General features: G+C 43.5%; 1 protein-coding gene across 3 annotated transcripts in view; it reads right to left on the bottom strand.

The window, feature by feature from the left end:
* Positions 1–26,837, bottom strand: part of CGNL1 (cingulin like 1) — a 601,175-nt gene that overhangs the window by 442,057 nt on the left and 132,281 nt on the right. For all 3 annotated transcript variants that reach the window (XM_078684907.1, XM_078684910.1, XM_078684908.1), the window contains exon 2: positions 24,500–26,113. In XM_078684907.1, the coding sequence (XP_078541033.1) occupies positions 24,500–26,098 (1,599 nt within the window). In that variant the 5' untranslated portion in view covers positions 26,099–26,113. The remainder of the gene's footprint in view (positions 1–24,499; positions 26,114–26,837) is intronic.

Genomic DNA, 26,837 nt, shown 5'->3' with positions numbered 1-26,837 from the left:
AATTGAAATATTAAAAAGCATTCTGGTATAGAGAGCAGCATGTAGCACTCTCCCTAAATAATGTAAGATTGAAGCAGTTGGAGGCTGGAACTACTAAGGATTCCATAGTTGACAGTTGAAAGCAGTTTCCCTACACTACAGATTGTATCCTTCTGTATCCTACACATTACTAACCTTTATACAGACCGAGTACCTTCATGTCACGGATCAAGGGCACGGCTGACTATGGTGGAGTGTGGTTATATATGTTACTGGCAGACTGTTTCTATGGTGGAATGACATCAGCATTTTGAACATCACACTGAAACATTCCATCATGTGATATTTATGTCTGACTGGCAGAGTTGCATCTGATAAGATTCTCCAGAAGAAACATACAAGAACACTTAGACTGTGTTTTAGATAGCTGTACTGTGCAACTCTGTTACCTAGGTGAGCAACGTTCTTGTGACTGCCTTGTAAAGGATCACCGAGGAAGCGTGTAATGAGAAATTAAATAAATGTGAGTTGATTATTTTTTGCTTCCCACACAACTAATATACCAGCATCAGAAGGGGGGGAGGGTGGGTAATGACTGCTCCCAAAATAATGCATAGCCCTCACTAAACAGTCTTATGCATTCTTGATACTTTTAGCTAGGTACACATTTTAACTACATTAAACCTGGTGAGGATAAAATGCATACCTGTATATAATTATTCTAAAGAGCATGCACTTTTAAAGGAAGCATAAAAAGATGCCAGAGTTAGCAGAGAAGGTTTTATTATCATTCACCATGGAAGAGATTATGGGACCAAACTAATTTTTAGCTACTCCTGTAAAACTGGCAGGGTAACTACGGATAGAAGTGTTTGAAGCCTATGTTTATGCAGTTGGTCTGTGTCATATTAACAGAAAAACAAAAAAGCATTGGCATAGCCAACAGGTCTCGACTTTAGGACCTTATAAGTGTTTAGCCATGCAACAGTTGATGTTGTTGCACCAAGGATATTGTGCTGGATAACTAAACACTTATAAGGTCCCAAAGGCAAGACCTATTGGCTATGCCAATATATCCATATTATTCCCAAATAGAGTCACATTTATAATAGGTCACTCTTTCCGGATGATTGCGATCAAAAATAATGTTGTAACAAAAATTTAAAAAACACTATCCATATTTTGTTAACCTCAAGAGAGGAATGGATAAAACAGACTGTAAAAATGTAAAATGACATACATGAACATTACCGGCGCCATCTTGCTTAGCGAGAGCCTCTACGTGCGCGTAAGCGGCAACCATCTTAGACATCGCGGCCATTTCATACTCTGCTGGTCACCTATGTTTCACCCTGACCTCGCTGTCATCCCCTACGCCCTGACTAAGCACGGACAAATGTACTAGGGCTGTAAAACCTTGTCATCCTGACAAGGCCCCGGAGTCACTTTCCGCCCTACACCTGTTCGTCCTTTCATCCTCCATACAGGGGCAAGCCCTTCTGATAACCTCCCTCACCGCACCTGGCTGCTCAATCCGGTCCCAGTCACTAACCAACCCTTGCGGACATAGTTTATTGCCCACACACAGCAGGACTTGTTGCACTGACAAAGAGGCCTGATTTAATCAATGGCACGAACCCTTAGACCTGACCGATCCCACATGCTTTTTGATCCTGCCGAAATATCCAGCTGCGAGATAGCGATCATCTGTTAGATCTGGGTGGGGGACGATTGCTGCTGGCTTTGAGTGGGAACCTGCTTGGGGCGGCGGGAATTCCGAGGATGTTTAACCTACCAATAAACTGATGTAAATGTGTATAAAAGACCGAGCCACGGAGATGCAGTTAGAGCACCTCCAGAAGACATTCCGGTGTCCGAGTTGATGTGTTCTCCTCTGGAGAAATAAACCTGCCTTTTGCCTTCTAAGTTCCAGCGCCTGCCTCGTTATTTGGATAGAAGAAGATAGTGAATCAAAGGTGTTTTGCGCCGAGCAGCATTGGTGGTCTTAGGGAAGTTGCTGCTTTTCACAAGACGAGTGAGACTGCTTTAATGTGTGAAACTCACACCGAATGAGGGAGAAATGAGGTACTATGGCACTATGCAGGGATTGATAAAGTCACTTCTGAAATTAATACACACCTTTAGACCGATTCATAGAAGGGCCAGAGGCTTATGGATTCACAGAAATAAACTATCACCAGGGAAACGATCGGCAGTCATACTCACTTCACTCCTCCAGCCCCTCAGGTCAGAGGAGACTAGCCCCTTTCCCTGCCAATTTACATATGTGCACATTTACCCCTGTCACATATGGTACCTCCTTTACTCAACCGTGGACTTTCAACTAAAGTCATCTCCTTACTATCATTCCTTGGGCAACATTGAAACTACAAATCCCACATTTCAACACGCTGCTGGCTGAAAGGATAGGATAACCTTTTGACACTTAAATTGCGGTCTTTACGCAATTGTGGAGTTATTGCCTCACCTGCAATATCCCATAGCTGCAGACGCACCATGGTCCTGCTGTCCAAGCTGATCACCTTCAGGGCGAAGTTGACGCCTATGGTAGTGGGGTAGTGCTGTGAGAAGAGCTGGTGCACGTAGCGTTTGCTGATGCTGGTCTTGCCTACGCCCAGCTCTCCGATCACCAGCACCTTGAACAGGTATTCACAGTGCTCAGAGGCATCGGAGACCCCCCCCCCCCCAGCAGCGGAGTCAACCTCGTCACCGCTGCCCGAGGCGGACATGCCAACTGCAAGGCGACCCAGGGGGGCGGCGGCAAAGGAGGAAGTGGAGAGCAAGGTGAACGGGTGCCTAGAATAAGGCAGTACTTCATATCACACCCAGGTGAATTGAGGTAGTGTCCGTGTGGTCTTTCTACACCTCAGACGCCTCCAAGGTTCCAGAGCCCCCGGTAGTAAATGTCCAAGTGAAACTTCACGTCTGCCTCTTCCAGACCCTCCCCTCTTTTCTTCAGAACCAACCAACCGCTGTCACAAGGCACAGGAGTGGTCTCAAGCACTGGAGATAGGCGGGCTGCAAGCCAACAGGCCCAGGGGGTGGAGCGAGGTGCTGCAAGCCACTTCCCCCCCCATATCAGCAAAGCCAAAAAGAACAAGCCGGCGAGTGGTGCGCGCGCGCCACCGCGAGCGATCTGTTTTCAATTATCGCGCCCCTGTCTGGGCACGATAATTCAAAACAAATGTGGCCTGTGCGGGTAAACGCAAGCAATAGGCCGTGGGCGGAGCAAAGGCAGGACATGCACCCGCCTTTGCCCGATTGTGTGCTGTCTTTCTTGAAAAGACGCACGCAAAGCCTAATAGCCTGTAACTAATAACAAAACACACGCAGGAGTGTGTGGTGAGCTTTTGAAAGCCCCTTACTAAAAGTCTCGCCAGAGCAGCGCATTCGCGAATCTACAGGCTCGACCTAAAAATGCCTGAGTTAAATAATGTTTCGGTCTAGAAGCCAATTTATCTCTTATGTTAGTAGAAGACTACGAGGTGGAGTAATTCAAGATAGCAATAAATCAATACAATGCTAATTATGGAACAAGAGTCAACAAAGCAGTAGCTTGGTTTAAGGATCTAGAAGGTTATCAACTAACTAAATAACTTTTTGACAGTTTTATAGCAGCATTGAGATCTCTATCTTTGAAACACAATTATAGATCATTTCATGATAAAACTTGCTCGTACAACAAATAGAAGTTAACAAACGATACTGCTTGCAAAAGATTTAACTTTAGATGGGGAATAGAAAGCGTTTTTACATTTTAAATATCTTTGCAGGGAATAAAATAACTATCACGTAGAGAAGTGGCCAAAATAAATGTTGATGAAGTACATCAAGAAATGGCATTTGGTGTTGCCAAATACTGCAATGGTAAAGGAAAGAAATGGTAAAAAACAGAAGTGTGATAGGAACTCTGTTAGAGAGTACACTTTTCAGGTGTGGACTGGAAAGCCATGTTGACACGTATACATTTTGAACTGTTCTTGATAGAATTTGTAGAAAATTGTAAAGGACATTATGCACATACAAGTTACATTGTTCACGTGCAGGTTAAGGAAGCAGGAAGAATATTCCCGAATAATTTATTTCAGCAGTTTGTGAAGTCGTGAGCACAAGGATGGTCCCTCCTGCATCAGAAAGGTCAGGAACAACTATATAAAGGTATTGCCAGATGTAGGTGAAGGAAATACGTTTATAGGTGGTGATCATTTCAATGTATTAAAGGGTATCACTTTAGATCTACTTGACACTAGACTGTTACGACAAAAAACCCATATTGGACGAGGATATTTGAGGCCAATTTAGAATTTCATGGTAAAAAGATACAAACAAACATTTATACCACAAAGGAAGGAACACATGTATTAGGGTGGCCACAACAAAGATAACTGGTGATGAAATTAAATCCAACTCATCTACATTAGTTGTTAGTCAATAAATATGTGATGAAGGTGATTGAAAGTGCTGATACCAGTACCGAGTAGGAGAAATTGTCTAAGATGTTTAGAAACTCACTAAGATTATTAAGCGCAGTGTGAACAAGAACATTCTTTTGCAAGATGCCAAACCAAAGGTGCAAAGTATTGAGTGAACTGATGTCTGTCAAAAAGGATCTTGATAGATTACGTCAGGGGCAGGAGTATAACTGAGGGCATGACGGGAAACGCAAATTGGGTATCATAACTGATGCCAGTGATGTGGGTGTAAGGGATGTTTAATTTCAGGAAAGGGGTGGCGAATTGAGAAACACTGCTTGTGCATCTGGACCATTATGACATGCAGAAAAGCATATTCTATGACTGAAAGAGGATCTAGCGTGCTGGCGGGCTATTGGGGTTTTTGACACTCCGGTTATTGTTTGCACTCATTATTGTCCAAATGTGGATTTACTTACAGCAAGGAGATGTGGAACAGTAACTCCCAAAATTGCTAGGTGGCAATTTCAATTGTGAAAATGTAATTACCAAATAGAGTTTGTTTTATTTTTATAAACATATTGACAGCTGTGTTTCAGGTGCATCCATACATGTGAAATGAGAGAAAATGATTGTTGATTAAAGCAAGAACACTGCATCTGCATCAGAAAATCTAGTGTGGGTATCTCAAGAAATGAATGGATCAAGCAAAGCATTGAAGGGGGATTGTGTGTGCATGAAAACTGCATGCGGGGATTGTGTGTGCATGAAAACTGAATGTAGAGTATAGGAGTGCTGTTTGGCCTGAGAAGAATAATTCTGAAAAGGAATGGACACCATACTTGGGAAAATCCTAGATTCATGGTATTTTGTTGTGCAGAATACAGCTATTGGAGGTGATGCAGGGTTTAAAGATAGGATTTAGTTGATGGCCCAGAAAGGTCATCCAAGGGATGAGCTTTACCGAGAGAAGAATAAGAATGGATTTCTGGTGGTCATGACTAGACCACTGTTTTGCAACAAAGCGTGGAGAATCCTGTTGGTCCAGAAAAAAATAATAATATTTAGCTAATCATGGTCCTTTCATGCAGTTATAGTACTGTGACCACAGATCTTTTTCCCCAGTGGGCTGGTGTTAACTCTGCAATTCGAAAAGACACATTAGTTGTGAAGGTAAAAAAAACTTGTTTTCTAGAGAAATTAAAAGGGTCTTGTTAGATCGTTTAGAACATATCCACACATGTATACATTTTTCACAACGTAATGAAGCAGTCGAAACATGGTACAGAGTACTTTAAAAAGTGCTGCCTGAAGGGGATGTTGGGAAGAAAGCAATGGAAGAAATATTATTGATGACAACTGGCTTAGTTTTAAAGCAGTTTTGAATGCAAGAAATATTGGAAAAACATAATATTTTGAGGTTGATTGTGAAGTGAAGGAAAACCTTAAGGTAGGGGATTTGACATACAAGTGTTATCCCAATTTTGTGAGGTGCTTGAGGTTGTGAAAGTGGGAAGCTACATGGTAGAACTGAGTGATGGAAATGTGGAACAAATGTAAAGTGGATGTAGTTCCAATATGTGTAAATTAGGATAATATGAAATAAGTGAATGAAGAGATGCCCAATTAAATTGATAAGAGGAAAGTGTGGAAAGATGTACAAGAAGAGGATATCTTCCTATGTGGATGAAGATTAAATGAGGGAATAACTTGTGTGTGTGAAGAATAATTTGCATGCTGGTATTTGTACGTCAAAGCGTTTGTTTAAAGCCTTACTTCTGAAACACACAACAGCAAGTTAAAGAATAATTATACTCACATTGTAAACCATGACACATGAAATGTTCTAATTTGTAAATGTACTAATCAGGACCTGAGGGCCATCATTTCACACCACCACTAGTGTAGTGAACACAGACTGCATGCAGCAGATCTGGACACATATTGCAACACAACTAGTACACAATGCATCATTTCTGGCCTTTTCAATTTGAGGAGCTCCTCGGCTTACAAAACAGATCCTTTTTACATTGAGTAGCACAATAGTGTAGTAAGCAGAGCCTTGATATTAAAGCACTTTTGGGTCAGGGGCAACACTTTAATTTTACAGGCAACAACCTCAAATAATCATGCAGCATTCTAAGAAAGCCAACCCCATACAACCGTTTTTAAATTCTATAAATGTCTTGCTGCTGGTGATTCTCACTTCAATTTTCTGTAACAGTTGACCACAAACAATTTATCCATTTCTAATTGAGACAATAAAAACCTTGCTTTTAGTGAGCACAATAATGTAACTGGTATAGCAGAAGTAATGTGACTTCACGGAATGTTGGTACAGAGTAGCGAGGCAAATGGGGATGAGTGACTGAAAAAAAGAGGAGCAAAAGCATTGAGCAATACAATTGGAGTACCTGAGGTGCATTTTTTGGGATTCTCTTGGACTAGAACTGAGAGAGGCCACAGGTTCTTGAAATCTCCAGATGTGTTTCATTGAGGTAATCTCCTGTTAACTACTATTGATGATTCTGTCGATAAGAGGAGAAACCTGGTATGTATCCGTTTAGAGTGAACTAATCAGGGTTCAAAACAGTGTGCAGAACTGAGGCCAATGAGTTATCGATACTTTCTCCTGGTGGAGAAAATACAAATGCCAGGTGGAGCCAACAGTACCCGCGAAAGAAGAACTACTTGGTTTAGTCCACCTAGTCATAATGAAAAACACAGTACCGAAAGGGTTATAAAAACAAATTAACTTATATCTAAATTGTTTTCATTAGTACAATAATTTATTGAAACAGGATACGCGTCAGCAATAGATTAGCATTAGGGACAAGGGCAACAGTAAGTGTAAAAATCACACATCCAGCCCAGGGTAAATCAGGGAACGTGAGGTTACATATGTTAGCAGGACAGTTAAAGCTCCACAATAGCTAATACACTCCATGTGCCAGTCACTCTATGCTGTGCTACACTCGTATTAACTCTAAAACTAGCAGAACATGAGCATGGAGGTTGTGAACAACTTTGGCCTGTGGTGACTGGCTCATTAGAGAAAACAGGGCGGGGCTTCTCGGTCAGATGGTTTCACTTCCTCAGCAGAGTCAACATAACAAGGAAGCTGCTCAGAACAATGCTTGTATCGCTAGGCAATGCTTCGTGAGTTGCTCCCATCATGTCGCCAGGGTCAGTCTGCAACAGAAAATAGGTCCAAGAACCAAATTAAAGTTGTCTAATTAGTGAATTAGCTAGTTAAAACAGCGACCCATGTTTACACAGTGGGGTAGTTTTCAACTGGTATAGAAACAATGTATGAGTGTTTGCAAGGTATGGAAGGCTGCATGGATCTGAGCTTGCTGCCGGCAATATTTGTTTTAATAGTAGGGAAATTTACAGTCAAACAAGGCCCAGCAGACCATGAAACAGGCCCCTAAACAGCAAATCTGATCCACACACTGACTTCTCGGACCAGCCATCCGGCACTGCCCGACTGCTCTACAGGTCAGTCCAACCCACTCCTTTCTAGTTCCCTTGTGTGTGAATGTGTGTGTATACATGCAATGTTCTTTTGTTGGTGTTGTGTCTTGTTCTTGGTGTTTACCCGTTTGCCTGCTTGGTTACAGTTCCTCTGGTCCCCGAGATTTCCAGGGTGCAATGCCTAGATCATGGTGATTTGTGAAGCTTTTTATAGCAACATCACCCGGGAACTGAGGAGTCACTCCATAAATACCTACCCACATTTCAATGCGAAATGCTTTGTTTCTTCCAACTTTAAAACTATTGTTTCTATTTGTGTGAAGTCACTGTGGTGCCTATATCCTGCCTCCTGCCATCTACCGACCAGACAAGGCAGGGCTACCATCAAACTGGGCTCATCTGTGCCCCGCTCTCTCAATCTCTTCCTACCTCTTTCACTGTTTTCCCCAAATTTCAGCATCCGAGTGTTCTCTCCTGTCACTCTGGGTGAGGTTATGGGAAAACTGGGGCCATCATTGGGTCCATTCTGTAAATCCGTAAGTCTGACAATAACATATATAGGATTAAACCATTACAATGAATTTAAGTAAACTAATAAAAATAAAATAACTAAATAAAGGTAAAGTGTTGTAGGTGAAAATAAAAGGTAGTTATAAAGTACATTGGACACTTAAAAAATTAAAGCGAATAAAGGGTTAGAAAAGTGGCTACTTTAAAAATAAAATTATTTTAAATGATTAACAAAAACTGTGAGAATAGGGCATGAGGAAACAGTAGATGGAGACGATGAAAAAGCACAAATAGGAATAAACATAGCTTCACAATGAAATTGCAGACGTGGAATAGTTTGCAAAGTGATGCCAGGAACGGGAATCACCAGCAGAGAAAGTATATGTGTCCAAGTAAATGAATACAAATAAATCTGCTAGTTGGAACGCCCTACCTACAAGAACGTACAGAAGGAAGAAAGCACTTTAGTAGTCAAAACCTTAATGATAGTATCTACTATGGCTTCACGCAAAGAGGTCGCAACAGTCATGGAAACACACCACTGAGCACAAATTCTTACAAACAGAGATCTGGCACAATACAGAGTTGAATTATTCCACAGAGGTGGAAAGGAGACTCCCACATGCGGCTAGTGGACACTCCCTTCGTAATGGAGAAATTAAAAGACTTGCTTATAAAAAAAAAAGAACAGTCAAATACCTTGAAATCAGTGAGCACGCGGAACTAAGCCAGCATCGTTTGACGGGGGAAATCATGCAAAACAAAGCAATTACGCGTTTCCACTGTATGGCCAGAGCAATGAATGAGGACACAGGTGAGAGAGTTACTTGGATCCGAGATATGCAGTGTTTCAAAGAGAACATGCATCACTGCAGGGGACCGTGAAATAAAGCAAGATATGGAACTGACATAGTACAGGACATCACTGATGGTAACGGAGGTCCGAGCTGAAGATAGGTTGGCAACAACTGGGTGAGGTGAACAAGTACCTCACCAGGTTTGCAACTGTTTATTCCAGCGTTCTTCCGAGCTAGAACGTAAGAATTGTCCAATAGCACAAACACTGTGGTGCGTTTGATTCTTAGGTTTCCGTATTTAATTATGAATGCCATTAAATGGTAATATTCAGTTCAGGGGGTGTTAGGAATGTGAGTCAAATCAATTCCTGCACGTTTGACAAAAACACTGAACCGTGCTAAATTAAGATTATGTGGCAGTGCTTAATTTGTAAAGAATTAAATGGCAGGGCCCAAGGTTTTACTCGCCGACCAACTTCAACTGGCACAACTCACATCACTTTTTAACTGCAGGTTTAGGTTCAAGTTTTAGCATATGTTAAGCTATATTAAATAGTTTAATGCTCTACCAATGAACGTTGCTTGAAAATACAAAGACAGCGACGCCATGTGGTGGTTTCTCACAAATATATGCTGATGTAGACAAATAAGTGCCGGTACCGAGCACCGGAAAACAGCGGCACACATTAAGCATTGAAATGGGTGAATGCACTTAAAAGAACGACAAAGAAAATGCATTTAAAGCACGGAGATCAAATGTACACATTTAGGGTGCTCACTGCAATTTTACTATTTACCCTGAGTAATCCAACTCTTGCTAGGGGAAGAGCAGTGGAGCTATTGTTTCACGACAGAAAGGGCCACTTTTCCTACTGTGAAAAGAAATTGATAACTTTCAAAACAACCCAATCTCTGGCATTTCTATGTCTCTCTTACCAGTGAATGTTGATTGATAAACTACTCATTCAGGCCAACTACTCACTAACAATAGAGGGGCCTTGGAGAAACTGTATACGTTCTTCATTTACATTCACAAAACCACACTGCAGATCTTCCTTTTATTCTCCTCACATATCTTTTCTATTCTATCTATAACTCGTATTTTCTCCAACAGTCTACCCCCATTTGTCATTTTACCATATCTGTGTTTAGAAGCACTAAACGGTATTCTCAATGTAACGCCTTATGTGGTAGAGGCTATCTAGCTGAAGACTCTTTACCTACGCATTATCTTCAGTCGTCAGGCTTGATCTGGAAATTTTTCATATACAGTACCCTGTGGCGTCACTCATGCCGGAAGGGATGTTCGCGGTGCCTATGTAGGTGCCACCCAGGCATGCTGGTTCAGTTATGTTTTGCAACTTTTCACGCCAGAGGCACAGAGCCATGGAGTACACGGACCGCTGGTGTGGAAAGCTAGGACACTCTCTTTAGAAATGCACTCAGAGCAGGAAGGTTGGGTTGATAGGTTAGAAGTCTGCGGTTAGAAAGAGTCGCTTCCTGACAAGGCGTTACCAAAGGTAAGTAACTTGACCATCTGATAGAGACTTCTAGCTGAAAATGTATTACCTTAGAATAGATACCCAAGTAATACCTCCCTGGAGGGGGTCTGCTGACCAATTTCACACGAGGAAGTCCTGCAGGAGTGCATGGGTAAAATGTCCATCCCTATGGAACGGACTTTCCAGGCAGTGTTTGGTCAGCGTTTGCATGGAAACCACCTTGCCGCCTGACAGATGTCCAGGACCGGTACTCCGCTTGCTAACACAGTGGTGGCACCTTTACCTCTGGTGGAATAAGCACATAAACACTCTGGGGGTTGCTTTTTAGCCAACACGTAGCAGATCTTGATATAGAGTACGATCCATCGGAAGATGGTCAGCTTTTGCACTGCCAGTCATTTCTTCACTCTGACATACCCCACAAAGAGTTAGTCGTCCACCCAGAACTCTCGGACATACCCCACAAAGAGTTAGTCGTCCACCCAGAACTCTTGTGTGCTGTAAAGTTGGAATGACAACGCTCTTTTTGGGTCCAGACAGTTAAGTTGTTCCTCCTTGGTGTGGTGAGGCTGATCATAAAAAGCAGGCAGAGTGATGGTTTGACCTATGTGAAATGGAGTGACCTCTTTTGGAAGAAAGGAGGCCCTCATACGAAAAAACGGTTTGTCTGGGAAGATGAGGAGGTTTGGATGGAAAGGCCTGGAGCTCACTGACCCTCCGAGCATATGATATAGCCACCAGGAAGGCTGTTATGATGGTAAGGAGACTGAGAGGATAGTTGTGTAAGGGCTCCAAACGAGCACACATCAGGACCAGATTATGACCCCACTGAGGCATAACAAAGGGAGATGGAGGAAACATATGTTGCAAACCTTTCAAAAACCTATGAACAATAGGGCATTGGAAATGGAAAAGTTGATCAGGCAAATGCAGGAATGCAGATATCGCAGGAATATATCCCTTAACAGTATCCAAAGCAGAGCCCTGCTGGGGAAGGGAAAGAACAAACATGATAGGGGAGCAGAAAAAGGGTAAACTTGTTTTTCTGCACACCATGCCACAAATTTGCCCCAACAGCAGGTTTTTCACCGTCTTGGTGGAGGAATGCCTGGCTGGCAGAATAACATTGCATACTTCAGGCAAAAGATCGAAAGCTGTTAACTTTTGCCGCTCAAGCGCCACAAAAGAAGGCGGACAGGTGACAGGTTTGGGTGGAGAACCCTCCTCTGCTGCTGCGACAGAAGATCTTCCCAAAGGGGCAGCCTGATTGGAGGACCACTGGAACTTCAGGTACCCCGGCATAGCCCAGATATGCCAACGAGCATGTGTCACCAGCAGGATGCAGGAGGCCATGAGGCCCACCTGCCTCCTAGTCAGTCTCACAGAAATCCAGGGCAGAGGCTGAAACATCAATATCAAAGCCTCAATATCCTGGACTCATTGTTCGGGGGGATAAGCCCAAAACTGCACAGTGTCCAGTACAGCTAAAAGGAGCATCCAAGAATGGGTCAGGTGTGACTTCGGCCATTGATAGTGAACCCCAACGAATGCAGGAGGTCGACAGTAGTCTGGTGGTGGGAGCCCCCGTTTAACAGTCGGTCGCCGAGACAGGGGAGGACTGGCAACCCTGATCTCCGCAGATGACCTGCAGCCACCGCCACCACCATGATGTACAACTGACAAGCAGTGGTGAAGCCATAGGGGAGAACAGCAAACTGAAAGTGCTTGTGGCCCACTGTGAATTACAGATCATGCCTGTGGGTAGGCAGGATGGAAAGGTGGATGTATACATCTTGCAGGTCCAATCACTACCATCCAGTCTCTTGGGTCAGGGCAGACAGGACATGAGCCAGAGTGAGTATTTTGAAAAAGAAGTTGCGAGAGCACAGGTCTAAGATAAGATGAAGATCTCCATCCTTTTTGGGCACCAGAAAGTAGCAGGAATAAAAATCACAGCCCATTTTTGGCAGCGGCACCCTTTCTCTGACTTCTTTCACCAAAAGAGCCATCACTTATTTGCAGGAAAGAGATAGGTGGTCCTCCATCAGCCTGTCGAACGTAGGTGGCATGGAGCCTCGAAGGGGAGGAGGAGTAGCCCCTATGGACAATCTGCAAAACCCACCTATACGATGTTACGGACTGCCAGTGACAGATGATGGCGAATCCTGTAGCCCACTGGATGCCCATGATGGTATGTGAGCAGACTAGGAGGGCTCGGAGGCTGTGGCTGAAGGAGGGTTGCTAGACTGACCTGACCACTGGCCATCCAATCCACAGGGCTGGTATGAGCCACGTCCGGGCAGAGTCTGGTAAGCTTGCTAGCCATAATGGCTGGACAGGGAAGGACGCAGCTGTATGTCCCTTGCATGGCCACGAAAGGACTCAAAAGGTGGTTCTAGGGTAACGATGGGCCATGGAAAGGTAAAAGGACCTGGAAATAGCCCTGCAGTCCTTAAAATGGCGCAGAGCAGAATCCACCTCGTCTCTGAAGAGATAGGAGCCATCAAAGGGCATGTCCATAAGTGATGACTGGTCATTCCCATAAAAGTCAGCAGTCTTCAACCAGGCTCAGAACCGCTGTCAACAAAATAGCTCTTCCTAGTGAGTCGGTGGTGTCTAGTCCACAGCGGATGGTGAACTTAGCTGCATTTCTCCCATCAGCAACAGCTTGGGAGAGCACGGCCTGGATCTCCTCTGAAACCACTGCCAGTGCCTGCGCAACAATGTCCCACAGAGAGTGGGAGTGGTGGCCCAAAAGACATGCGGTGTTCACTGACAGCAGTGTCAAACTGGCAAAAGAAAACATTTTCTTGCTGATTACCCAGCTTTTTGGATTCCCGCTCTGGGTCAACCATAGGGAATGTGCAAGAGTTTACTTATAAGGTTGAGGCTTTGATCACCAAGCTCTCCAGGGTGGGGTAATGGGTGAGAAGTTTGGGTCCTCTGGAGTGGGCAATGGTGTCGGGCAATAGTCCTGTTCACAAGAACCCCTGTGCTGGGCTTTGCCTCTTCCCAAGCAGCATGTACCAAGTGCCTCATTGAAGGGGAAGAGCAGTTCTGATGGGGACACTCCCGGCTGAAGCACTTCTGCCAAGACATTAGACTGGACTGCCACCAAGGGCAAACTAAGGAACAGGACTTGAGCAGCCCTCTGGACCATCATTGCAAATGAAGCGCCCTCCCCCATGGTCATGGTAGGGGGAGAAAGAATACCGGCATCTGGAGAGGTGTCCAGTCTGCTGGCTTCACCCAGATCCTCACACCAGTTCATAGATTCATCATAAGGTTGGTATTTTTCGGGGTCCTGTGACCCCCTCCCATTCCTCCCAGCCCGTAAGAATAGGGCTCAGGCCCATTTCTGGAGGACATTGCGCCAGCTGGCATTGGACAATGCCCCTCCGGTTCCATGTCTGACTTGGTATCAGCACAGGAGAAGATCGGTCTGTGGATCCTTAGGGCTCGAATTAAGGTGTTTATTCTGAAGGGGCTGTTTCTGAACCTACGGACCCCAAAGGCATGTCAGCGGGAAAGGGCTGCCCAAATAGGAGGTGTATGACCTGATAAAATTCTCTGAGCTGGACGGAGGGTCGACCTAGTTCCTATAAACTCTGAGAGGCATGGAGCCGACCTAGATGCTGGCACAACCACAGAGCCAGGCCTCGAGTGACAATGCTCTTTCATCTCAGTGGCCAACGGAAGAGGAGAAGTCAAAGCACACTTTGATGTCTTCTTGTGTTTGGACTTACTCAAGGGGCTCGATGACTTGGAGTGTGACTATGACCTCGGGCTCTGCAACTGCTCCCTGGACCTTCATCTCGACTGGTACCTCTATCGTCAAGTGTCAAGCTTCTAGGAGCTTGAGGATCACTGCTTCAAGTCCTTCCGGTACATGGTGTGGCAGTCATGACAGGCCTCCGGGTCATGGTCCCGCTGGAGGCATCAAAGGCAAACAAGGTGCGGGTCCATCACAGACATCTGTGGATGACAGGGACAGGTGCCGCATGACCTGAAGCCAGCCTGCCACACCAGGAGGATAACCTCAAAAGGAGTCAACAAAACATTAAGTCAACAAAACATTGACAAAAAACCTGGCTTGGCGCAGACTGGCGCGGAAAGAAAAGAACGCTAGTGTGTCAGGTTGGCACCTATACAGGCACCACAAATATCACGTCTGGCACACTCGATGTCAACTATGCCACGCAGAGTCTAACTTCGCCACCTACAGACACACAGGGGTACTGCTCATGAAAAAATTCCAGATCCAGTCTGAAGTCTGGGGATAATTCTCTGGTAAGGAATTTGCTAGAAGTCTCTTTCAGATAGGGACATCACACTTTGTCTTTCTCTTCGTTGAGGTATGGCTTCTTCTCTTTCCTTAACAATAGCTTCTGATGTGGGCCTTAACCTCTTGTTCCTTCTGGTTACAATCATATCTCTCTCTTTGTGGTCTTAGAAGCTTTTGTGTGTCATTTGTGTGTTGGGTGCCTTTGCGCCTTATCAGCAGGCACGGTTTAAAAGCATGCTGGTTGCGGTTTCACCTACATGGAAAATGATCTATGAGGTACGTCAAATTTGGAGATATGCTTTGAACATGCTGCAATGATGCCGCTGTGTGCGAGCATAAAGTTTTGTAGAGTGTGTGAGAATAGTGGCAGAGATGGTGCCTCTAGGAATTTGTATTCGTCAATGCTGATAATTTCAGTCTATAGACAATTACTCACCAGTGAATAGAAAACACAGAACTGTCAAAGATGAAAGAAGTACTGTTAAGCAATTAGGGAAAATAAAGTATGTAGTCAACCAAAAGTGACATAAGGCCATTGCCTGGAACCACTGTTAAACAACCAGTAGATAACATATACAGTCACACTTGATCATTGTATGCTCAGTTCCTGAGAGCAATGTAAAGCAACCAGTGCATACTATATGAGGGTTGCACATGAGTGAGAAGTCCAGTTCCTGGAGGCATTGCCAAGCAGTTAGGTAATACTACATTGAGTGATAACCAACCAATGCCTTGGGAGCAATGTAATCAGTAAATAATGTATGGTGTTACCCACAAGAGACAAATGACAGTCACTGGAAGCACCATAGGCAATCATCGGAAATATTATTGTCAACCAGAGACTTGTTAATGAGGTAAAGAAGAACCATATGAAAACTACCTACATGCGCATGAAACCCAAACCCAAATTTACTGCTAAGCAACCACAGAATTAATCAGAGGAACAGCAGACTAATCCAGGAAATACTCTTAAAGGACCAGTGAATAATATATGGAGTCACACAAGAGAATAACAAGCTCAATACCTAGAGCACTGTAAAGCAGTCGATGAATGTAACATATGGAATAACCCATCCCCTGAAAATACTTCACTAAAGTACTAAACTGCACCGCTAAACTGAGACATCCAGGTGCTACAATACTCCAATCTTGAAAGCAACATTAAGAACATGTTGTGAATTCAACATGGAATCACCAAGGACAGAACTAAAAAAGAAAAACAGACATTTTGGCTTTCAGAAACCCCCTTAAAACCTGGCTGTTCAACCAATAACTCATCTACCTACCAGGTCAGTAGTTCCTGGGTTAGCTCCTTGACACCTTTGGGTAAATGTGCGTTCTACAAATTTTATTTTCATTTTACTTCAACAAAATCTAACCTCTGGATGTACTGTTTATTGATAAGGGAGAAGTAAATGAGTTCCCCCAGGAAAGACAGAAGGATGGCACAGTTCAGCAATCAGAGCAAGTATAACACAGAAGTGGCAGAGGCCTAATGCCTGGGTGTATTTTCAAGAGGAAATGGAGTACTTTATGAAGTCCAGCCAGGGGTAATAGACCCAGAACCCTGCAGTCACTGTTAAACCACCAGTGAATGTATGTTTGTTTGTGTGTAACGCAAACGTAGCCAAAAAGCAGTGGGGCAATATACAGTGTGGAGACAAAGATACAGCCAATACAGCCAATGAAAGATCAGAGGGGAAGGTGGATTGTTACTCCATTGTGATATAGTGCTCTTTAAAACAGTTCTGATTAATACAGGCATAAATAAAGAAGGTCTGTTGCGTGTTTTATTTTATTTTTTATACTAGTCTTTAGCATTGATGGTGCCCTGGTTTCAAGTGTGCCCATCGCCACCGGAGACTGTGAGCCAGTCAGCCAGATAGGCAGCGGTGCCACTGAGATGGCTTCATAGATGATGCAGCTGGTTTTGAAGACAGTGTAAGCTAGCACGGGAGTCAGTGGGTTTTCATCAGAGTGGGGATGATGTGAAAACCATAGAAGTGAGCATAGCAGGAGGTCCAACCCTTGGAGGAGCAGATAATAGACAAGGGTATATGGTACCTGCCTACATCTGGAGCCTGCATCAGTCCAAGCTGGTGCTGCCCACTGAGAACAGCAGACACCAAAGTATTTGTCAAGACAGGTCCTATTGGAGGATGGTAGTCTGCTTCAATCAATGTAAACTGTGTGAGGAATTATGGGTAATTTGGCAGAATTAGAAGATGTGATGTGAAGAGTGACAGGATAAGAAGATGTGCAACAGGTCGCAGTTCAAGACTGAGACCCTACCTGGTCCTAACAGGCCCCAACAGGAAGACACCACAGGAAGGCTACCTTAACCTCTGTGCTCTTTGCCTGGCACCCTGGGAGGAGGAGGTAAATAGGGTAGACCAAGAGTGGGGGGATTGATAGTCACAAGACCATCCCTGTGGCCTATAAGAAGGCAGAAAGGAGACAATGGCCTCCAGAGGGTAGAAAGTAGGAAGGTACACCAAGGATCTGGGGTGCAATCACCCAGCAATTTTCAATGATAATTGTCCACCAACAACAATGAAACGCATTCCCAAATTAACAGGCTCCTTGCACTTTAGTGAATCAATGTTCACATATATAATTATATTCTCTAGGATTTTATTATGTACCTCTTATTTTCGGATATATGCTGTTCATACATCTGTACTGAATGAATATTGGTTAACTATTTCTATGTTTAGAGAAGATGCTATAAAATAAAGCGATATGTTCACCCCTCTAGTCGCTCCTAGCGATATGTTCACCCCTCTAGTCGCTCCTTCTTCCAGCTTTACTCTCTTCTGTTTCCTCCTTGCCACACAGTTCCATTCTTTCCACTTCTCTAATGTCTCCAGTGGAGTTGGCTGGGGACGTTGTGGGGGGTGGTGGGTGGGGGAGATGGGGGTAGAGGGTAGGGGGATACCGGGTGGGGGTGAAAAAAAACATACCTTTTCACTGACCCCATCTTTTCTCTGTCGTTGCTACTGTCCCTGGCGAGTCCCAGATACAGGAAGCACACAGGATCCTCTAAGCCAATCACAATGCTACAATGCAGCGTTGTCATTGATCGGAGCGCTGTGAATCAGCGCTCAGAGGGGGCCTGGCAGCCTGTGCATGTTCTCCACTCCGGCTGTGTATTAAAGCCCGGTGGAGAACATGCATAGTGCTCATGACTGCTTGGTCAGCCCAAGACGACCGGCAAAACCGGCATGCGCACTTAGAGAGGGCTCACCACTCCTCCCTCCATGACATCAGCTCTGCCCTGCCCTGCCCTAACCCAGCCCCGCAGCTACAAAACTAAAATAATAATAACTAGGTTATAATTTTATTTTTTATTTTTCCACTGCTCCGAGAGCAGTGGGGTGCCGCTCCTCCATCTTAACGGCGGAGCCGCCCCCGATTGTCTCACTCGGAGTCTATGAAAGGTGCAAGCACAAAATCGTATAGTCCCTTGTGCTTCTTTATATGGCCACAAACATCCTCCCCCCCCCCCACCCCTATAAACAGACTCAAAGTAACGTATGTGCTATTGGCCCCTATACTTTATTACTTCATACCACAGGAATGTGAAAATGATCTCTATCCTTTATTCTCTATTAATGGAATCTCTAACTGATTACAGTAGCTTCCCACAAGTCAGCAAGACCTACTCACACCCTCACTGGCCTCTCGATGAGACATCTCTGCAGCAGACCTCATCCACACCCGTCAAGAACCTGTGAGGCTCATTACCTTACTTCAAAACACCGGAATCTGGAGGACTCAGTAGGGGGGCATGTTGGGTCTAATTACGTAGGCCTAATAAAGGTCAGCGCAGGAGAATGCCTGTTATTTAGGAGAATAATCAAATTGGGTTACAAAGGAAATGGGCACGAGCGAGTGTGGAATGATTTATTCATTCATTACATGCGTCTGTTGGTGTGAACCTCTCCCATTTCTGTACCTCTAGTCAAAAAGCCAAAGTCTTGCAAACTTGCTTAGCTCCCTTCCACCTACACAGTGGACCGTTTGACTCCGGCAACTGCGACATAGACCTGGACTAAAGCATGTACCAATGACTGGCAGACCAGAAGAGGCTACCCTTGAGCCAGCATGTGTTGGGTAAAATGCAGGTGCTGCAACCGGCCCAAACTGTTTAAAAACTATTCACAAATGTTGCATTTGATCCATTCAGTGACGTAAATGAGACCCAAGAACAGTACTCAACAACCAACTGGGAAAACCACATGAAAAGGACGGGTGTGAGTTAATCAATTCAGCATATCAGACGGTAAGGTGGGCTGACATCAGAGACAGCTGCCTGTCTACCTATTTTCCACATCCATAACCTAGAAAAGGCCATGCGATACAGCGCCCTCTGAAGAGCTATCCCATGGTCTCCACAATCTCAGTTCTGGCCTTTATGGAAATGTTTGGCATTTGCAACAGCGCCCTGATAGAAACATTTCATACTGGTGAGTTCAGTAAAACATCCTGGAGTAGTATAGATTGAATTTCTAAATAGCTAGGCAGAAGAAAAAAAAACTCCCTGCGTTTTGTACGAGAGGAAGCACGATTAAAAACATATTGGGGAAAGGCTGAGTATTCATGTGTATTTCCAATGAAAATCTATTATTTCGTAATACCCAGTAAATTGGTTTAAAAAAAAAAGTTTAAACAAAGAAAAGAGCTTTTCACATTGCAGTAGCCGAGATTCAACCACTTTGCTACTATCATTCTTAGCAAACATGTAAAGGTCCATTCCAAGATGACAAAAACCGGATAGTGCAAATATGCCTAGATAAAACACCCAACATGAATTCCTTGGGGACAAATAAGACAGTTTGTAAATTTGTCCGTTTACATTTAATTTCCACAGTGTGGGCTATCTTCTCGATATGAGAGACGGTGAACACCTAACATCTCACCAAATCACCTACTACATACCATCAACAAGCAGGAAACAAAAATATTGAGTTTAAGGAAAGATAAACATATTGAGAAAAGGGGAAAACAAAAAGACCTCTTTAATGTGGGAGAGATTTTCAGCTTTAATGGATTCTGGATAACCTCAAGCCACCGTGTTTACTTCTTACTGGTAGACTTTGCCTTTTCAACAGTTATATCAGGAGTCTTTAGGGCACATTGCAATTGGAAAGATTTTAGGGGCATTAAGGGGAAAGACTTTATGAGGCATATGCCTGCCCGGCAATCCATTGTTGGCTTCACTCCTAAAATGTTCCAACTTTTGTAACTAGTCTCTCGTATTCACGATTGATGTTACTGAACAATGTCAGAAATTCATGTGGAATTCAGTAGCATCCGGCTGTTTGGCGATGCAGGAGTTAAGTGCTTCAGCTTTCTTTACTAGCATCAAAGCAAATTACATTACTTGCGTGATCTTGGTGGACACAAAGCCCAATCTGCCTTCAACTGCTATCACTTTGATTTATGCTGTCCAGCTTGTTGGGAAGGCTTTCCACGGACACCATCAATGCTCTCTCACCATTTGAAACGGTTCCAATGGCATTGCTGACTGATGTCTCAAAAACAGGTGTCTGCTGCCACCATGTAGTTTCGGCAGAAAATATTGCTCCATTGTCACGGAGGATTTTCACCACCTGCCTCATCCCCTTCGCAAACCCCACTACTCCAACCCCCTTATGCTCCCTACGCACACACAGCACCATCTTTATGTGGTCAGTCCTTGACTGCTCTACCTGTATTGTCATTCCAATGATATGCTCGGAGTCACGTAATCATGTTTCAACCTCAAGATGTAAACGCTATGTAGATGCCAGACACAAACGATGTGTCGTCCTACACAGTACGGTGGCAAGCGGGAATCAAGTTCTTCTAGGACCAAGGAGCTAAGCTGAAGTGTTCCCAACTACGACAGCCATTAATCCAACAGGGGTCTCTTTCTCCTAACAGCACTCGACTTAGATCTGCTAGGACATATCACCAGCCTTAGTGTTTTGCCAGGTCTCAGGGAGTTGGGAAGGTGGGAGCGCTTCAACATCCAATTTCCCCGATTGAGCTGCTATTTGTCTTTTAGGGTTTAGGCACCAGTGGACTAGAGCTACAGTGTTTAAGCCACTGGCAATGCCTCAGTGTTCATGGAAATACTGTCTGGGCGGGGAACTGCTGTCTAAGTGGCCAAACCAGCACAGAAAGGCTACCACAGTGGTTCATAGAGATGACAGACCCACTATACTTGGAGCTTTTGTGATCACGCCACTCATACCGTACAAGAGGCTGAAATCAGTAGAGCAAGGAATAAGTACATTTTAAAGCTTGAAAGCCGAATATGAACAAATAAAGGATAAAAGCCACATTTTTAGAAACCTGCTTCATAGACAAGGGGGAAAAGTATGGTGGGTTTGGGTATTGACAGATGTTGAAGAGCAATGGATGAGAGTCACTCCGTTCCCTGAGCCACGATGAACAACACTTTTTTCTAAGAAACTGTACTTCTTTTTTGAACAATTATTTTGCTATTTCATAAAACTATTTTCCCTCTAAATTATTCCTTATACCCTAATTCTTTTTCTTTTTTCATCTCTTACATCCTCATATTTTGCCTTCAGGGTGTGCTCTTACTAGCAGCCCCTTCTAGACTCTTCGAACTGTGTTCGTTACAAGACCTTAACATATAAGGTTTTACTGTATTCCTCCTTTCCATCTTTCTCATACCCCTTGAGACTACCTTGCCAGTCGTTTTTCAATCTGTTACCTTCAATTTAGGTCTTAAGGTGGCACAGTGTGCTATGCAACTTGAGGCCTCCCTACTTTATCCTCTCTCGGATTCCCCCTCTTCACTATGTAATCAACTTAGGAAAAGAAACCTATATGAATATCTAATCATAATTATGTGCCTTCCCCCCCTCTCTATTTTGTCAATACTCTGTGCACAAAAAAGCTAAATCCAAGAATTATTCATCACTTTTGGGCATCTGTAGGGGCATCCAATAGACCGCGTACTTGTGTTGCAGTGGCTTATGATGAAGAGGGGCCACGGGCACAGAACAGACCCAAAGCACTGTACATCCCCATGTTGCGTCCTGTATTCCTACTTAAACATATGCGCGTCCTGAAAAGTTGTCTTGCCATTACCGTTTATTGCCTTGCAGTATTGCGCAGTGATTTGTGCTAATACATACTGCCACGCTGGACAGGGATGGGCTTCTTTTGGCAGGTTTTGCTGGCACATTTCTCCTAGCAACATGGTGCACTCTTCGCTCCCCAAGTATAAATTTCACTCAAGGTGGTGAGCGTCTTAGGCACGGGTTTACCTCTGAGGGCTTTGTGGATGATGCAGCTACATTTGAAGATGGTGAGGGCTAGCAACAGGAGCCGGTGGAGTTCTCCATGGTCCTCCATTCCTACTGCTCCCTCACTGCCTCCTGTCTGTGAACCATGCTGCCTCTGCGAGCGGAGACTGAGGCAGATGAAGACTCTGGTGACTCATGTAAATAGAATAAATGCATTTGCAAGGAGGGCTCAGTTTCACTGATGGCTCCAATAGCAGCTACTGTGGTAAGAGAGCTTAAGAGACATCTTGCATGAATCTGACTCTTGGAATCGTCCCCGCCAACAGACCTCTGAACCTGACCTAATGCTTATTTAAATCCAAGGTACCATTACGCTCCTAATGCAACCCCTACAGTGCCCCCTGGATAGCTCTTTCCTGGATGTTCCCTTTTGTGCTATTACAGATTTCATATCTACAGTGCATAACTGCAGATAGAGCCCACAGTTCAACACTCTCTATCCAAAGTTGGTAGGTTGGATCGGGTGGATTTGAGTGGGTGTGTGGTTTGCATTACTGCTGCCTTCCCTAGCCCCTGGGAAGCGTCCACTGCTGAAGCACATGTGAAACCTGTTCTCGCCTGTGTTGGCGAAGCAAGCTCCAACACGGTCTCAGTTATACCCATGCTCCGTGTGCAAGAGAAGCTTTTACTAGTTACACCAAAAAGCACCTTGCACCACGTGCTCCCACATTTCACTTTCATTTGGTCTTTTATAGAGGAAAAGGTGCCACCATAGCTTTCCCAACATGCAACACAACCTAGGGAGCAGCAGCGGTCTAAGTTATCCAATGCAATGGGCAGTTCCACAACACAAGTCCAAAATCTGTGCTTCTCCACACTCACGAAAAGTGACACCATGTAGAGTACCAGCAGACTGAGGAAAAAGCATCCATTACTGCCGTTGATTTGCTACCACTTACGTACATTTCATATCTTAAGTATATGAAGAAAAAACGATTGGCACTGCCAAAAACTTGCTCTAACTGCATTTATGTTTGTAAAGATCTCCACAGAGACTCTCTGCCTGATGGAGATTGTCAGCCCCATGGATGGTTTGAGGTTGCCTCTGCTGCAGGCACTGCATTGGTCTTGATAGAGCTGTTTCTTTCTGTGATGGTGGCTGGTTGTTGAAAAGCAACCATGGAGCTCACCGATTACACAAACTACTTTTTTTGTGTTCGTCTTATCATGAACAATTAGGCAAGATTGTCAGTGAATTGCAAATCTGAGCAAAAAGTTACTGTTCTTTCAGAGAGGTTCAAAATTGGCTTCTATAGAAACTTTTCATTACAAATGTATTTTAAAAAAAAGCTAGCTGAATTTAATAAGTGGATTGTTTTAAAGATAAAATAGGAAAAGTAAATAGTAATAACGGTTTCCCCTTTTCCTCTTTTTTAATTAAAACTATTTTTCTTTCCTTCCATATTGCTTGTTGATATAATTTAATGTCAATTTCATAAAAGTCCCAAATATAGGTTTGTTGGTTGATATGTTGATTGTAAGGCCTATTAACCACATTGCAGTTATAATGTAGTATGGACGATTTCATAATTCATAAAAAATATATATATTAAATTACTTTTTTTTAAGCAGACAAAGTAAGGAAGCCAATCAAGTCAACGTTTCACAAAATTACATGGATCATTTTTCAGTTGAAGACTTGAGGGAAGAACTCCAGAGAGACCAAACATCAACAAAATGAACTTATTAGGACACTAAATTTAAAAACAATCCAGCACATTGCAGGTAAAGGTAAAATCTTCACCTCGAAATCCCATTTGCTAAGGAGACATTGATACAAAAGTAGGCAGCATTTGGTCGACTAGGCAAATGATTTTAAAGGCTACGTATGGATCACCTGACATTATGTTCAAATAGTACTTCAAATATTCTATATTGTTAAGTAACAAATACTTCACGTCCACTTGCCCATTTCATCTGGACAAGCGCACATAATACTCGATCATGCGATACAAGGCCATTTTTCTGCAAAGGTGAAAGATTGCAATTCAAACCAACCAAATTGCAATTTAACAACAGACTACAACACTAGATGTGAACCATGTAGTACAACTGAACTAAATATTGTTAATGAGCTACCGGAAAGTAATCAATTACATCCACAATTAAGCTACTCATATTGCATCACCTTTCAAAAAAATACATCAAACTAAACATATGAAAGTGTCACAAACTGTTTGTTTTTTACCTGTACTCCTGCTGGAAAAATTGACTTTGATGTGATCTTTAATGTCTTTGATTCACTTGAAGCCAGGACAGGATTTTGCAACTGCAGGGTGGAGGTAACTGTTTTAATTTCTTCTTCTTTTCTACTCTGTCGAGGCAACGATGAGGACTTGAATACCACTCCATCAGGAGTATCAAAAACTGGGGACTTATTTTGCTTTTGGAAAGTTAATGAACCAAGGTTGCTGCACTGAGTTTCTGTTGTCGGTACTTGATTTTTATTGAGGCTTTTGCCATCAGTTTGTTTTTTAGATGCAAACTTGTATTCTGGGAATAGTGTTCTTTGTTGGCAAACTTGAGAAGGTCGCAGTAGATGTTCAGTTGACTTCCCCAAGTTTCTGCTGAATTCATCTAAATATTCTGAATTCCCTTCAAGACCAAAAGGAAGTGCACTATCAACACTTCTAGCCCTTTTGCGATCATCTGGGTGAATTCTGTTCCGTTTAGCTGACCTACCTCTTCTTTGCATTCTTGTCTTCTGATCAAATTTTTCTATTAACTGGTCCACCTCTAGAATTGGATCAGTGTCAATATCGCGACCCGTGCCAGGCTTAAAAGGAATGTACCTTCTGTTTTCATGCCGGTTCACATTGTCTGCATAAAGAGCATCTTCTTGCTCATCCAAGAAATATTTATATAAGGAATTTGCTGATGTTGGGGTAGTTGATGACGATGATGACCTGCGTGACCGTGGCCCATCAAGGACTGGACCGGCTGAATCCTGCCTTCTGAACGGAAGGACATCAGGCTTAGGCTTCTTAGAGTCTCGATGAACAACCGGGCTGATATTGTGGGACGACCCACCACTTGAGGAACAGGACCCTGATCTAAGGATTTCACTAGGGCTGCTATTAATACTTGCATATCCTGATGGAGGCTTGTTCTGGTCTTCTGGCGTAACGGACTGGTCCAAGTGTATTCCTTTCCTAGTTGATCTGACAAAATCAGTTTTTACATTTGTTTTTGGGGTGGGTTTAGTAAGTCTAGACAAAGATGTCGAAGATTTAACTTCATTCTTCTCTTCTTCTATTGGAAATGTAGATTTCATATAAACTAGAGATTGGTAATCATCCATCCTCGAGGCTTTCTTCTCAGGGTCATAAGGCTGCAAAAGCTCAGGATTCCTTTCAAAATTGAACAAGTTAGAAGTTGAAAGAGGACCAGCTTTCAACTCTGGCAGTCCATTCTTTGAGTCAGAAAGAGTCACTTGTTTTGAGTTGCTTGTTGATCGCAAATATGGATTTTCTGGGAACTCTAACTCTTCACTATTTTCTCTTCTGAGTTTAGTTTCACTATGTGAGTCTCTTTGGGATTTCACACTAATGGCTTGATTAGATATGTGCTGCCCATTTTCAGATGCTGTTGGATTACTTGGCAAACGTCCGTCTTTATTATTTAGTACTATGTATGGATGCCCATCTATTCCTTGGACTCTAATACTGACACCGTAAGATCCTTCTTTGAGGTTCTGCATATTTCTGGGCTTCTTCCTTTTCTCATTTGCAGGTCTGTGCACAAAGTCTGGTGGCACGTACCGGTGATCTTCGAAATAGGGTTCCATATTTGGCTATGATGCCTGCAACAAAACAGAATATTTAAACAGATATTAGTCTGAGAAATAAAGCGATCCAGCAGTCATGGAAAATCTAATACTTTTTCAGTATGATGTGAACCAAGTGATAAAGATGGGTATATGAATTTAAAGTCAGACTGAAACCAATGCATCCATGTAGCAGCCAAACTATGTTGTTAGAGAAGGCATCAAACAGGAAACTGGTAAAAGTAGCAGTGTCTCGAGGAGACATGAGATATTGACAATAATGACCTCTGATGGATTCACTAAGAGTGGGCAGCGGTTGTTAGTGGAAAGGGACAATGAAGCCAAAGGATCATGAACCACATGGGTGATTGGTTTTGAAAAGCACCACCAACTTGTTGCAAGTCTGGAGGTTGTGGAATAGGTTACTGAGAAGATAACTTGTCGGGTGCTGAACCTGAGCCGGCGACTCTTGTCATCACCTAGGCAGGGCTTGAGAATCTTGAACCAGGAGACCCCAAAATGTCCTTCCAAACAAGATGTAAGAGGTTTTTCTTTTGTCCTTTTCTGAATTCTAAGAAGTCACTGAGATAGTACTAAAAAAAACAAAAAGTATTTATCGTCTCAAGTAACTATTATCACATCATGATATTGGAGGACACAAAATACTAAACTATATAAAAGTGCTCCCAAATAACTCATAAAATATCAAAGATGGGGGCAGTTTCGCATGAACTGCCTAGCAGCAGTAAGCAAGCAGCTT

This window comes from Lissotriton helveticus, chromosome 3_2 (assembly GCF_964261635.1).
Source record: "Lissotriton helveticus chromosome 3_2, aLisHel1.1, whole genome shotgun sequence".
Taxonomy (NCBI): Eukaryota; Metazoa; Chordata; class Amphibia; order Caudata; family Salamandridae; genus Lissotriton; species Lissotriton helveticus.
The sequence above is the reverse complement of the archived record's forward strand: the minus strand, read 5'-3'. Positions and strand labels throughout refer to the sequence as shown.